General features: G+C 36.3%; 1 protein-coding gene across 6 annotated transcripts in view; it reads right to left on the reverse strand.

The window, feature by feature from the left end:
• The window catches only part of SPAG17 (sperm associated antigen 17), a 239,608-nt gene that overhangs the window by 108,675 nt on the left and 115,166 nt on the right, over positions 1 to 15,767 (reverse strand). For all 6 annotated transcript variants that reach the window (XM_042953607.1, XM_042953611.1, XM_042953606.1 and 3 more), the window contains exons 18-21: positions 13,711 to 13,865; positions 9,957 to 10,135; positions 8,344 to 8,441; positions 583 to 822 (exon numbers count right to left, since the gene is read on the reverse strand). In XM_042953607.1, the coding sequence (XP_042809541.1) occupies positions 583 to 822; positions 8,344 to 8,441; positions 9,957 to 10,135; positions 13,711 to 13,865 (672 nt within the window). The remainder of the gene's footprint in view (positions 1 to 582; positions 823 to 8,343; positions 8,442 to 9,956; positions 10,136 to 13,710; positions 13,866 to 15,767) is intronic.

Below are 15,767 nucleotides of genomic sequence, written 5' to 3' on the forward strand. Positions count from 1 at the left end.
AAAGGCATGTTTTACTAAACGTTGCTAACAGAGCTCCCAGTGATTGGTGATGCATGCTAACATCTGAGAACTGGCTTAGAGTAGCTGCTAGAAAGGACAAGGGCTGTTTCATTTCTTTTCCATCCATCTCTTTCCCATTAGGTTTTCTTCGTAAGACTGCTTGAGGGAGAGGTTTTACCAAAGCATACAAGCAAAAAACGTGGGTGTCTACTCAGCAGGTCCTGTCATGGAGATAAACACAGCCAACCTCTGTGCTCACTGTGATCTTTCATAGTTGCTTATTTACACTAACCTAAATGAATGTTTTTGTGTCAAATCTCCATTCTCCTGCCCTTAGTAACCTGGCTTCAGGGCACTCATGGAAAACTGGCCTCAGGGTGTTCCTATCTTGGTGACTGGCTACAAAGAACATCCTAGGCATTAGAGGGTGGAGTAGGGTCTGAGATCATCTTTGCTACAAGAAACTCCAAGGCCTTCGGTGGGGTCAGTGAAGACTGGGAAACTTGTGTTTCCACAGAAGCTGTGTTTCTCCCAAAACAATGAGTAAGGACCCAAAGAGGCTTCTTACAACATCGATTTTACCGGATAAACAATCCCAGGTTCTGGATGCTGGGGGTGCTCCTCTGTTATTTCTGGGATCTTCAGCTGGTCTTCTTTAGGTTTCTCCTTCAAAAAAGATTTTCTCTTCACAAGCTTACTGTCTTCTTTCTCTACCTTTTCCTTGCCTTTCTTTCTACTGGTTTCCTTACTCTTCTTTTCTGCTTTTTTTTCTTCCTTTAAGCGCTCTTCTTCTGCTAATCGATCTTGTTCTTCTTTCCATGCCTGTGAACACATTCAAAAAAATTAATGGGATTTTGAAACACATTAGATCCCACTCAGGTTCATTTGGGAGAGTATTTCAAATGCTTTTTGTAAGTGGTATCTCTAACAAGTTAACATCCTGACCTGGAGACCCTGCATTTAGCTTTGCTTCTCTTCTCTCACCCAACTTCCTGGTACTACACCCTGCCAAAGCTCTTCAGATGTTACCCTTTACTCAGCTGCTTCTCTCACCCGCTGCTGCAATTTTCTTTAATGCAGGTCTTCTTATCTTCAGCCTGAACTATTACAACAGCCTCTTAGCTGGTCTCCCTGCTTCCTATACTTTTCCACATGAGCTGAATCCCCAATTTAGATCGTAAACATGGTTAATCAGCAATATGGCAGACCAGATGTTCAAAGAAACATTCCTGGCACAAAATATTTCAAAAGTGATAGGTAAAATATAAAATCATCATAGTGCATAGCAGGGCTGGCAGCAAATTGAGAGGTATGAGAAAGCACTAATCCAGTAAGGAACAGGAGAACTGAGGAGAGAAGTTTCCGACGGCTATCTGCCCATCCCTGGAGGCCTAGAACTGGAGTTTTGATGGGACTAGAGCAATAACATGGGAGTCAGACCTATGAATAGAGCAGGTATTTTTAAAAATGACACCTTTGTTGGGTGAACTAAAAACTTATCTTTCCCCATACAGGAAAACCATGAATTCTAGCTTGCTTCCTTGGCCCTGCGTGAAAGGTGAGGTGGGGTGGGAGGAGTCTTCCCTGAGAACTAACCACAAGTCTATCTTCACAGCATGCCAAAATGTACATTGCCTTAAAAATGTATTCTAAAAAGACTGTGGGTAGATATGAGCTCACAAATGAAAATCACAAAACGTGAGGAAGTAAGCCAAAAGCAAGAATCTGGAGAAGAAACAAACTATGAGAACATATCTGCAAAGACTGAAGGTATTGGAATTATCAAATAGAGGATGTAAAATAAGTATTTTAATCTGCTTAGTCTTTAATTTGCTTCAAGAGAAGAAAGGATCAAAAGTATAAATAAGAAATAAGACATTTTTAATAGGCAGTAAAAATGAGTTTGAAAGCCCTCTTAGAAATGGAATAGACCTTTAGAAAAGCAGTACAGTATTTAAATAGGTAATGGTTGAGTCATTTCCAGAGTTGATGAAAGACACAAATCCTAACAGTCAGGAAGGCCAAAGAGTTAAAAGCAGGCAGTAATGGTCGTGTGCTGGATCTACCTCAGGTTGACTGGAAAGAGTTTATTGGTAAGTTTTCAGGAATTTTGCGAGCTGGCTGTTAACTACAGCCATTATTTAAAATTAAATTATACGAATGCACACTCAACATATTAAAAACAAAGACATTAAATACTCAAAACTTACCACCTTCTTCTTTTTTTTTTTTTTTTAAATGTTTATTTTTGAGAGAGAGAGAGAGACAGAGCATGAGCGGGGTGCGTCCGAGAGAGAGGGAGCCACAGAATCTGAAGCAAAAACTTAGCGCCTTAATTGTTTTGTTACATTTCCCTATTATCTATGTTTTTGATGTTATTTATATCAATTATATCTGTATCATAGATATAATATGCGTGCAATGTAATGGTGTGCGACTGCATAATGCTTCCAGTGCTGCATTCAGCGACGTCATATTGATGGCCTGATGGGAGTTTTTATACTACACATATCAGCAAATGCTACAAAGCACGGACCAATTGACTGTTGGTTATCCAAAGTCATGAAAGTGATGGTGAAAATGTTAATAATGCAGATTAAATTTAAAAGTGTTCTGTTTGGAGTTGTTACATTGTAACTAGTAGTACAATAAACTGAGGAAATATTCTTCTAGTATCTAAAAAGTGATGCAGCTACCAAGTGAGGAACACCAAGGCTTGCTGCCAAACACAAGGAGCTAGGAAGGGTCAAGAAAGGATCCTCCCCCAGAGCCTACAGAGAGAGAATTACCCTGCCACCACCTTGCTTCCAGATTTCTAGCCTCCAGAATTGTGAGACAATACATTTCTGTTGCCTGGAAGCTTCCCTGCTTGTGGCATTTTATTACGGCAGCCTTAGGAGGCTAATAGAGTTGGGAAGGGTAAAACAATAATCCTGGATGATGCTCGGACCCCATGTTGGGAAAGTGTTTGTATCCTGATCCAACAGCACCTTTTTTACTATTTTAATACAGATGAAGCCTGAAGTGCTCATGGGCGATGACCCTCCATTGTAGCTGCTCAGTGGGGCATGCCTATGGGAACTTTATGGGTCTCCAGATACGGAAATTCTATGGAGTACTTGTAATTTACACTGGAGCACTGATGGCCCTTGCCCCAGGAATAGATTGGAATAAGATATCTGGTAGTACAAATAACAAGGAAAGTAACTATTTTGGATACCACCTGTGTCCTTTTAGATGGAAAGTAAGCCCTGCTGTATAACAGCACACAACAGAATCCAGTTTCACTACAAGTCTGTAAAATGAGACAGAGCATATAGCTTCATCCCCAACTGACTTGTAAATAAATGAGTCATGGCCAATTGTAATGACACCTGTCCATAATAGCTGTTCATGAACTGATTCTGTTAGGAAGGCATACCAAAAACCACTGAAATTCCGGGTTGTTTTTTTTTTTTTTTCTGTAACTGAATTATACCATAACCATACTGCAATATGGTGTAACTCTGGCATTGGTGTAGTCAATTACCATATGTAAATAAGTCATAATACTGATATTGATGATTAAATGTACTAGGAGATAGACAAATCTTCCTTCAGATGTAATATTAACGGAAAAATGACTAGCCTGAGGAAGAAATGGATTTTGCTAACTCTCAGCTAATTTCTGCGCCAAATAGTCTATACAACATTATCCTAAGGTACAAATAATACTGGATTAAAGGGGGGAACAAATAATCAAAGTATTACAGAAATGTGAAAATGTATGTAATACTTTATAGGATGGCTTAGTTGCTTCTTTACTTCTATCCCTACTCCATACTGGATCTTCCAAGTGTTAGGCATATTCATACTGATACTATTGCTGTACCAAATATGATTATTTTGCTCTAAGAAAGCCTGGGCCAAGAATTAGGGCTTGACCTGTGCAGTAAAGAATTAACCCTGCCCAGAGAAATGTTAGACTCTTGCCCAGCTTATGGGAGGTTACCTCGAAGGCCTTAGAGCATCCTGCCTGATGAGTGTCTTTGTTTACTTGGGGGCCTTGGACTACAACAGATAGTGCAATTTATAACGTAATTTATAGTGGGGTCTTTGAGCCATGTGCTATCAGCGTGACCTCTGGAGAGGCTAGACACAGTGCAACCATGTGGTCCCTCAGTCATGTCTGTGTAACGGACCCCCAACAAAGCCCTGGACACCAAGGTTTGGGTGAGCTTCTTATATGTCAATACTCCATGCATGTAGTCACACACTGTTACTGGCAGAGATAAGCACTGTCTACACAATTCTACTGGAAGAAAACAAAGGAAGCTTGTGGCTGGAACTTTCATAGGCCTTGCTTGCCCTGTGTGTGCTTCTCTTTGCTGATTTTAATGTGTATCCTTTCACTGTAATAAACTGAAGCGGTGAACATACTAAAAAGTAAATAAATAAATAAATAAAAATTATTATCTGATTCAGCAAAGAAGTTGCTCATGTCATTGATGAATGAGAGAGACCTATTCCTTTGTTGTTCATTTTTGTTATACTTGTTCACATCAATGAAAACATCAATCAACATTCATATTGAATGTTTGTCAATTGTAATCACAGGTTGACTAAGAGCTTAGTAAAAATCTGTGAAAGTATTCTGTGAGAATCAACTGGCTAAATGGAATTTATAACAAAAAGTAGTATGTTCTATAATTTGTACATTGTGTGCTCTACGCACTATGTTATCAGTAAAATTTAGAATAAACATATTATTTTTTTTTCCTGAGAGAGCTATTCCTAAACATTTTCCAGCACACCACTGAGTATTTTCAAAGCAGCTGGAGAGAAAAGGTAAACTGTTGGGGTGCCTGAGTGGCTCAGTTGGTTAAGCGCCCCACTTTGGCTCAGGTCATGATCTCACAGTCCGTGAGTTCCAGCCCCGCGTTGGGCTCAGAGCTGGAGCCTGCTTTGGATTCTGTGTCTCCCTCTCTCTCTGCGCCTCCCCTGCTCATGCTGTCTCTATCTCTCAAGAATAAACATTTAAAAATTTTTTTAAAAAGAAAAGGTAAACTGTTTATAAATAAATGACAAATTAGATCAACAATTTATTAACAACTACAACGTCAACCCAGGAAAATGTGGAACAATATCTTGAGAGTACTAAGAAGATATATAAAAAAAAACAAAACTGAGAATTTTACAAATGAAAACCATATTTAATGATTAAAGGTAAAAAAAAAAAAAAAAGCCAATTTTTAGGTAAGTAAAAACTGAGGGTTTTACAAACCCCCACTAAAAGAAGTTTTAAAGGAAATACTTCCAAAATATAAAATGTGAGAAGAAATGCTTGACAAACAAATGATAAGCTAAATAACACTGACTATGTAAAACAATGACAATAAGAATGTTCAGTTTGTGGGAATAAGAAAAGATAAAATAAAACTTAAAATATAAGTTGGGAGAGGGAAAGCAAATTTTAAATAATATTAATAGGTCCTTGTATTGTTCTGGAAGAAAGTAAAGATATTTTATTAAGTTTAGACTTCATTAAATTACATATACAAGTTGATTCTAGAGCAACCACTAGTAGAAATAGAGTGCATACATTTTAAACTTCTGTCAAGGGCCAGATAGTTAATATTTCAGGCCTTTTGGGTCTAGAGGCAAAGTTGAGGACATTATGTAGGTACTTATGTAGTAAGCGAGGAAAGTAATTTTTGCAAATATTTTAACAAGTCATTGAATACAAATTTCTTTTGTAATATAAGTCTACTAATAAGAAAAATAGAATTGTTTTTTGGGGGAGGACAACATTTCACTTAGGTTTCAAATTAGTGTTGCCATCATTAACTGATTGAGAATGAAAAGACAAAATAAATTCAACATAAAATAAAGTAAGAAAGGTGGAAAAAAGGATCATAGAAAAGGCAGGATATAAAAGGATTCAACTCTCCTGTTAAAAGAGAGATCATCCAGATATGGATTTTTTTTTTTAATCTAGTTTATAGTCCCTCTGTACAACAGATATGCTTAAAATATAAACACACAGCAAGGTGAAAATAAAGAGATGTAAGCTGACAGTTAAATGCTACCTGAAAGAAAGAGCTTATCCCTTTATTTTTCTTTATTAATTTCAGAATTGGTTTTCTAAGGCTCATAAAAACTCTGTTGGGATCTTGATAAGAATAGCATTGATTTTATAGTATATTTTATTTCCTAAGTTGAATCTTCTCATCCATGACTATGGTATATATTCCCACTTAATGAAGTGCGAAATGTCCTCAATAATATGTTGTAATTTTCTCCATAAAGACTTTGCTTATCTTTTATTATTCTTTTTGGCACCTTATAGTTTTTGTTCTTCTTGTGAATGATATTTGTTTTCGATTACATTTTCTAATTGGTTGTTGCTAGTAAATAGAAACTCCAGTGATCTTTTTCCATGTTGATACCTAATAGTGATGCTTGTTAGTAACAACGCAAAGTCTATAATTCATTCATCATGGCCACAAAAATTCTAGATAAAATACTATCAGATCAAACCCAGTTATTTATTAAAATAATAACATGCCATGAAAAAATAGTGCTATCATTCTTAATCTATAATGTGCATAAAGACAGTTCTAGGAGATTATTCAAAATTAAAATTCCTAGATTTGACTCACAAAGATGTAATTAAGATGGAATGAAGGCATCTGTATTTTTAAGTCTCTTCTCCCTGGAGACCCCTAGGCATTCATAATACATGTCTTTGTGGGATGAGGACTAAACTTTAGGAAATGCTGAAGAGGAGTTTGCTTTAAAAATGCAAAGATTATTCCTATTATTAAATAAGTCTCCATACTTTAATATATCAATAAAGAAGAAAAACCAACATACATTTTTAAATTTTAATAAAGTAAAGCAGCAACTAATAATAAACTCAAAGATTTGCCATGTAATGATGTTTACCATTAAGACCACAAAGCTAGGGAGGCTCACCAATATTAACCTACATTGTTTTGTGGTTTATTGGATACTAATGGGGGTGTGGAAGTCAGCTCTTGCCTACCCAGTATGTGAGCTTACAAAAAATCTACTGTAATTATTATTATTTAAAATTTTTAAAAACATTTATTCATTTTTTGAGAGACAGAGACAGTGTGAGCAGAGGAAGGACAGAGAGAGAGGGAGACACGGAATCCAAAGCAGGCTCCAGGCTCTGAGCGGTCAGCACAGAGCCCGACGTGGGGCTCGAACTTAACAAACGTGAGATCATGACCTAAGCTGAACGCTTAACTGACTGAGCCACCCAGGTGCCCCGAGATTCATCCGTATTTCTGTATGTAGCTATAGGTCATGCATTCCCAGAGCTGTATAACATTTCATCATATGATTAAACCACGCTAGGCATTCCACTGATGTATATTTGAATGGTTTCTAGTTTGGGAGAATTAAAAATAATGCTGCAAGAACAACTCTGTCCATGTGTCTTGGGGAGCACATCCATGCATTTCTGTTAGGCATATCTTTAGGAGTGGAACATATCTTTAGGAGTTAGGTGAAAAGAAAATCGTTTGCTTGACTTTAGTAGATATGCCCAGTTTTCCAAAGCGGAAGTGCCCACTTACATGTCAACCACCAGTGTATGAGAATTCACTGTGATTCACACCTTTGCCAAAATGTGGTATTGTGTCTTAAATTTTAGCCAAAAATGGTTGATCTGACTACATAAAAGTAAAATATTTCTGTATAAATAGAAAAATAAATGGTGCTTATTAATAAGGAAATTAATACTTTACATCTATCCAAATTTAAACTAACAACGTTTCTTTGAAAATAAGTTAGATCTGTAGATATTATCTGGAAGTGATATTCATGATACTTTGCTATAAAAAAAATAGTATGTGGAAGAGTAAAAAAAAAAAAACAAAACCAAATCTAAATCAAAACCAAACAAATGAAAACCCTCTTTATATTTGTGTATGCATGAATGTATAAGTATAGAGCATACCAAGTTGTTAATATTTCTTATTTTCAGGGGTTTGGAGACCCAGAGTAATTTTGACTTCTTATAAAAGCATACATTAAGTTTGTTATTAAAAATTGGAAACAAGAAACAAACACCTGCAGCAGAAACAGAGACGATATGAACAAGGCACCACATTGGATTTGGGTTTTATAAAAATGAATGATACAGAATTCCTTCAAAGTCTATCATCTGGAGGGGGAGACAGCTTGGTGGGGAGACTGCTATTTCATTGCAGATTCAATTATTTCTGAGAGGTTAGCAAAAAAGATCACTTTTGTTCCACCACACAAACTCTCTATCACACAATAAATTTGAATTTGTAAATATTCAGTGTCATCTGTCTTTCCTTGAATTACCTTGAGAGAGCCTTCTAAAATAAAAGGAATCTTTTCCTTCTCTTTTTCTTTTTCTTTTTCTTGATCCGCTATCTCTCCTTTGCTCATTCCTTTGTTACCTAAAGCCAGAGAAAATTAAACGTCTTAGTGACTCTCTACGACGAAGGTTCATTGAAGGACCAAATGTCTGAACTGTAGGGGATCTCAAAGGCTATCAAGTTCAACTCTCCATTTATTCATTCCTGACTCCTTCTCGCTGTCTCCAGAGTGGGTGTCTGAAGTGGGACTGAGCTCCTCCAAGGATGAGGAACTCAACGACCGGGGAGAATGCATTCCATTCTGTGTTGAGACCTTGAAGCTTTTACTGAAGTAGACTCTCTATCCATAGAGCTTTAACCTAATTAATCCTAGCTTAAGACCACAAAGAACAAATCTAACTTTTTCTTCCACATTGAAGCCCTCCTCTTGCTATAATAGTCCTTCTGTCTGGAAGATTTACAACTTTCCTCACTTAAGAGGTCTCAAACTGAATGCAATACCTACCAAGTGTATTTCAATCTCCAACTAACCGTATTCTGGATTTAACAGCATCTAGATAGTAATTAAACTTTTGGTTCTGTTCAGAAGCAGAATAAAGAAAAGGCAATTTTTCCTGCTCATAGGCAAGTGTGGCCCTAGACACTATTGTGAGAGGGTACCCCTACCTCTCTCATATAGTCCCACCCAGCATCCCAGATACTTAGTGCTGTCCTTCTGTGCCCCTGTCAGGAGAAAGGCCAAACTGATGGATGGATTATATAACCATTTGAGTGGATGGTGACTGATTCATTAGAATTAAGTCAAACACAAATTCTTTTGGTAATTGACAGAAGTTGCAAAATCTTTGGGAAATATATAGCTTTGCTTCTTTATGAGAAACCATTCTCAACTTATGCTATCAGAAATAATGAATATTATTAACATGGAAACCATTCCCTAGTGAGATATCCTTATTTACCACACAGGTTACCTCATTGTTTTACTCCTTTATCAAGTACCCTTCCTCTTTTTTTCACTCTCTTCTCCATTCCCCAACAGCATCAAAGCCATGGAAATTAACAACAAAAATAAATATATGTATTGACTCCACCCCTTGTTAGGTGCCTGTCACAAATCCTCAAGAATCCATTTTCCCTTTATTTCTAGATTCCTACTCCCAATTAGTCTTGAGATTCTTCTGATTGCTCTTCCAAGAAATGTCTTGTTTTAATCTCCCTTTTGGAATCTATAAGTATTCTAATGGAAACATACTGACTCCGAATTTGCCTCATATATTGTCAACAAATCTTAGCTGAAACTATCAACCCTACCAAAATGAAGACTTCCGGCATTTCCCTAACATCACATTTAATCTGCAGGACAGATCGAATCTTCCAGATCTGGCAGGAGGTGGCATCAATATAAGACAAATATCCCATTATCCCATCACCAAATTGATCATATTTAGAACTCAGCTATTCTATTTTTTAGAGAAAGCAAAGAGTCACAGAAATTTGTAGGCAACTCGATTTAATACTGAAATATTCAGTCTTGATTCAATTATCAAATGGAAGAATGTCTTGGGACTTTATGTGTAAGTTCAACCAGTGACTTACTTTTAGGTTTTTTAACAGAATACATTTTGTTAGAAGTGATTTTGGTAGTAGCAGAATATTTCAATTCCAGCTCGGCCTTGGTCCTAGTGATTTCCTCAGCCATTTTAGATTCCTGATATATGGCTTCTTCTTTTATGATCCAATCTTGAATGGAGTTTGCAACAAGTTCCAAATAATTCCTAAAATTAAAAAAAAAGCAAAGAAGACAAAATGACAATCGAGTTACTGTTAAAGTCAGTAATACTTAAGACACCAACCATGCAAATAAACTTTGCAAAAATGAACTGATCCTAAATTGCCCATATACCAAATGCAATAGACTCAATTATATCCTAGATGTAATTCGTACAAAGTCATCAAATATAAATATCCAGTGAGCATATGAACAATGCCCAACTTCATCCACAATTAAAGACATGCACATTTAAAAATGAGATGTTTCTAACCCAGTCAAGGATTCAAAAGTTTAATAACACCAAGAGTTGATGACAGTTTAGAGAAACAGTCACTCTCAGCACTGTTAGCTGGAGAGTAATATGGTACAATCTCTTTTTAGAGCAATTTTATAGCATAATAGAAACTCTTTCAAGTGACGATAGCTAATTGACTGACTGGATTAATTGAAATGCTCCAGTCTTGCTGTAAACTTACCGGCCTGGGAATACCCACGCTGTAAATACTGTGCCCTACGCTGCATGTGCACTTAGGCTCACATCTGTGAGTTGTTGCTCACCAGGGGTCAGTCATATTTGTTCCCAAATCCATTCATTCTATTTATGTGGATGACTGTAATTATTTTTAATTAAATGTTGTATATACTTACAACATTTGAGTGTCCTTAGAGAGTTGTTTTGGAGGAAGTAAGTTGAAATATTTAGGTTGGATAATCAAGATTAGTTATTGTCAGATTGTGTGAAAGTGAGGCCTAAGGCTTGAAAAATAAAGCTACAGGGTTTCTATAGTCAGGCTGTTTCACAGTTTTCTCTCATTTTTGATTCCCTTTTAAAGAAATGAACTGAAAACCGTAGACTGTGAATTTGAGGTACTCAATATCTTCATTGGGAAGGGAAAAGACATCTCAAACTCAACCTTTCCCCAAATGAACCAATCTTCCTCTCTTAGCTGATGGCAAGTCTATACTTCAGTTGATCAGCCCAAATGCCCTGAAGTTATCCTTGACCACTCTGATTTTCTCACACTCCACTTCGCATCTGTTGGGAAATCCAAATGATTTTTTAAAGCACATATTTAAAACATATTCAAAATCTAATCATTTCTCATTTGCTTCACTGTTCTCTTCCTGGTCTAAGTCACCATCGCCCCTTGCTGGGATGACTGCAGTAGCCCCCCATCTGGTCTCCCTGTACCTACCCTTAACCCCCTATAGTCTATTCTCAACACAGAACAGAGAGATGTTTTTCACTCTAAAGTCAGATCATGTCTCTCTCAGTTCAGAACCTTTCGATGCGTCTGCCTTTCAAACAAAACCTAGAGTTCTTGCTATTTATTCATGATGAGGGAACACAGACTCATACACAGCCCAATCAGTATTCAAATGAGATGACAAAATAAAGAATATTTCAGCATGCAATGACTCAGGAATTCCCCAGCCAGATACTTTCTGAAAGAATTAGTCACAAATGTACTCCAGCTGCATTGAAAAAATAAATCCAAGAAAGAAGACAGTATGGTATATAAATAAAAGGGCTGAGGAAGAAAAAAGTACAATTTGTAATTAAATGTAAATAATTATTTGTGCTACTTGTCTGTGATTAAAAATATTACTTAACAGTTGGAAATAAAATTTCTAGACAATTTCAAAATGGCGATTTCTTGGGAGTAAGTAAAAATATGTTAAAAATTTTAACATCTGTGGAATGATATTCATACTCATTAGTTCCAATTACAATATAAAAATATTTAAATATGTGATTTAAAAGGATAACCTCTATAGGGATATTAATAGAATATATAACTTTAAAAACATCACACACTAAGAATGAACTAAGAAAATTCAATCTAAGGATGAAAAGGGATTAATCCTAAAGTAGAAATATGCATGTAAAATTAAATGGTAAGAATGAGGCCAAACATATCACTTATAAAAATAGAAGTGAATAGATTAATTCTTCAAAATATAAAGTTTTAAAATATTGTTATTAATTATTAAATTAATTATAAAAATCTTTCAAAGACAGAGGATCTCAGAGTAGCTGGAAAAATCCAAGGTAACACTGAAAAGACATGTATCTACAAATCAAAATGACGCAGAAAAATAAAAGGGTGGCAGATGGCTGGCTAGAAAGCCAGAGAAAGTCCAGCTTCTTGATGACTTAGGTGAGTAGCTGAACTACTCCTGAGATACTGCCCAATTCTAAATTTGTCACTACAGAAGAAAAAGAATTCCCTTATTAGGTTAGCCACTGTAGTCCGTTTTCTATTAACATAGTGAGACACAATTCCTAGTTGACATGTAAAATTATTGAGAAAGTCCTATCAGTAAATTTCTGTATAAGAGACTATCCAACAATATTAATATCAAACATGGTAAAATTCAAGGTGAAAAGCATTAAGGGGAACACAGAGAGACATTTGCTCATATTGATAAAAGTTACAATGCATTAAGAAGGATGCTTCTGAAATACAGATTCAAAAATAAGTTTAGACATACACACATATACACACAATACATGCAAAACTAACAGGAGAAATAGACAAAACTATAATCATAAAGACAGACGCTAATACATCTCTCTCAGGAATGGGCATTTATTGTGAGACGACCGTTTAATTTCATTCCGAAAGACATCCAAAATCCAAATGTCATGCATGAATGTGTAGAACAAAAGTCACCAAAAGTGACTGAAGAAGAAATAGAAATCCTGGATAAGAGATTAACTTTAGAAGAACTGCAAAGCTTGTAGATCATCTGTTCCTCATCCTTTCCCAATATTGTCTCTTCCATTGGGCTCTGCCATCCAGCCCGTAGGGAGCCACTACCTCTAAATAGTTTTCCATGTGAAGCATTCCTACCCTTCCTCAAATAATGTGCTATATTATGTAAGCTACTGTATATGTGAGCAAAGGATTAGCACACGACCTGTTTTCTCAGTTATTCTGTAAGCCCATTCTCTGTGTCTTTCTGTATCCCTTTAAACTTAAACAACGCTGTACAAATAAATAAATAAATACTGGATATACATTAACTGGCATTGAAAAAATAATGAGATGTTCTCATAATTACTGAGAGGACAGAGCAAAGCTTTAAGATCATCAAGAAATAATTAAGGAGCTTGGCAGAAAAAAAAAATCACTGATTCCTAGAGGTCTCAGTTTGCTGAGCACCTGACCGCTGTGTTGATATGTCACTCAGTTGCCCTACTTTGGAGTCTTCCCCAGATCAAGTGGAGTTATCCAAAACCAGCATGAAGAATGTCATGTTTTATAGTTTCTACTTGGAATCTTTCAGAGGCAGTTTTATTAGGGTCTAAATAAATCAAATGTAAGGTAATGAAATCCCCACTAGACTTAATGGCTCCAGGAATGATGTCTGTCTTGTTTATTTGGTATAGTTTTAATGCTTATTACAGTGCCTGGTACACCTCAAACATGCAACTTCATAAACTAAATTGAAGGTTTAGTGTTTGGCTTGAAGCACTTACCTTAGGCTAAGGAACTGAAAGCTAATTAACCAAGTAACTAACAAGCTAACTAAAATAAGATAATAATTAACTAAACTGTCCAAGGTGGTTACCTGAATCCAACATTGGAGTGAAGAGCAATATTCCAATATTCACAATGCAGACGTTGACTATTCATTGGATTATGAAAGACTAAAAGTAGAGAGTTGTCTTGCGTATGGTAGTAAGAATCAATCCACCTGTATTGCTGCCTGGCTTCTTGAAGAACCTGAAATCAAAATAATTACATTGTTATGTCTTTTTTTCCATGAGAAGCATCTCCTGCTAAGGTATGTCTCTGCCCCCTTACCCTCATCCCTTTATTTCCACACTTGGTCTCACTGTTAGTGAGAACATCAGTGGTAGAATTTGGGGGGAACATTTCAGCAACTCTTACAGAAAATAAAATACTAGCCTCCAGGCATAGAGGCATTTGCTCAAGTGTTTTTTATTCAGGCTTGGAGATAATAATTAAGTCAAGCAGTTATTTAACGTTTTCCATGCCTTCATATAGATCATCTCATTTTCTCGTCATTAAAAACCCCGGATAAATAGGAACAATTATTTTTCCTATTTTGAAATATTAAAATCCTCATTTTTTCAGTGTAAACTGGGGCTGAGAAAGGATGAGAGGTTTGTCTAAGAAGATAGAGTTCGTAAGTCCTGGTGCCAGGACACCAGTCTCTGTGTCATCATTTTTGCACTCCAAAGAGTGCTCTCCACCACACCATGCTGTAGTACAGAGGAACAAGGTGCATGGTCTTTCTCATACATACTGTTTGCACGTGACTTCTAACCTTGGCCTTTTCCAAAACATTCCACCCTCAGCATGCACTGCAATCTCAGCTACTGACAGAGGGGCACAGAGGGCAGGGCACACTTTGTCCTGCTTCTATTTCACTGCCAATCAATATAAGGAAACATGTCCACAGGGAAATAAATTACACAGCTGTGGATTGTTGTTTTTGTTTTCGTTTTCAACATCAATCTCATGCAGGAACTTTCAGTTCTCTGCTGGTGGGTGATCTGAAGGCATGGAATTGCATATTATGTTAGGAAAGGACTGTTTTACTTTTGCTTTCAATTTTACACTGGTAGCATTACCAAAATAATACATTTACTTCCCGAATCTAGTCCCCTGTATGAGTGTCTTTATGGAGCGGTATTGAAACTATTACATCTGTTCCCCGAGAGGCAATACCAGAGACACACATGTGGTGAATATTTTTGCATTAATTTTGTTGTTGTTGTTACATAGGGTACTATTCATTACTTTACTTTTTGGAGATGCAAATTCCTTTTAGACTTTAAACCCCCAAACAAAACATGTTCATTTCTGATGAACATGTATCCTTCTTTCCATTAGAGAGCTCTGTAAAATTTGTTTTCATGTTTACTTTGGCTGCTAGAATTTATAGCACTAAGTTTCTCAGAGCTATGGCTGCTCTCAATCAATGTTTGATAAGTTTTCAAATAGTATCTTTCCTCTCCATTTTTTTTACTATTTGGGTTTTCCCTATTATCCTATATTAATATTGTGGTGCCATGAACTTTAGTTAAATTTTTTTAATTAAAAATAAACACATATTTATTGAAGCATTATTTACAGTAGCCAAGATATGGAGGCAACCCAACTGTCCAACCACAGAAGATGGATAATGAAGATGTAAAATAGATAGATAGATAGATAGATAGATAATGAAACCTTGCCATTTGCAACAACATGGATGGATCTGGGGAGATAGATAATGAAACCTTGCCATTTACAACAACATGGATGGATCTGGAGGGTGCAATGCTAAGTGAAATAAGTCCTTCAGAGAAAGAAAAACACTATATTATTTCACTCATATGTGGAATTCAAGAAACAAAACAAAGGAAAAAGAGACAAACAAAAAACCAGACTCCTAAATGCAGAGAACAAACTGGTGACTGCCCAGAGGGGAGGTGGGTAGGGAATGGGTGAAATAGAGAAAGGGGATTAAAAGTACACTTAGTGGGATGAGCATTGAGAAATGTAGAGACTAGTTGAATCATTATATTTTACACCTGAGACTAATATAACACTGTGTTATTTATAGTTCAGTTAAAAAATAAACACCTACTATGTGCCAGGTACTGTGTAGGTTCT

Source organism: Panthera leo, chromosome C1, assembly GCF_018350215.1.
Source record: "Panthera leo isolate Ple1 chromosome C1, P.leo_Ple1_pat1.1, whole genome shotgun sequence".
Classification (NCBI taxonomy): domain Eukaryota; kingdom Metazoa; phylum Chordata; class Mammalia; order Carnivora; family Felidae; genus Panthera; species Panthera leo.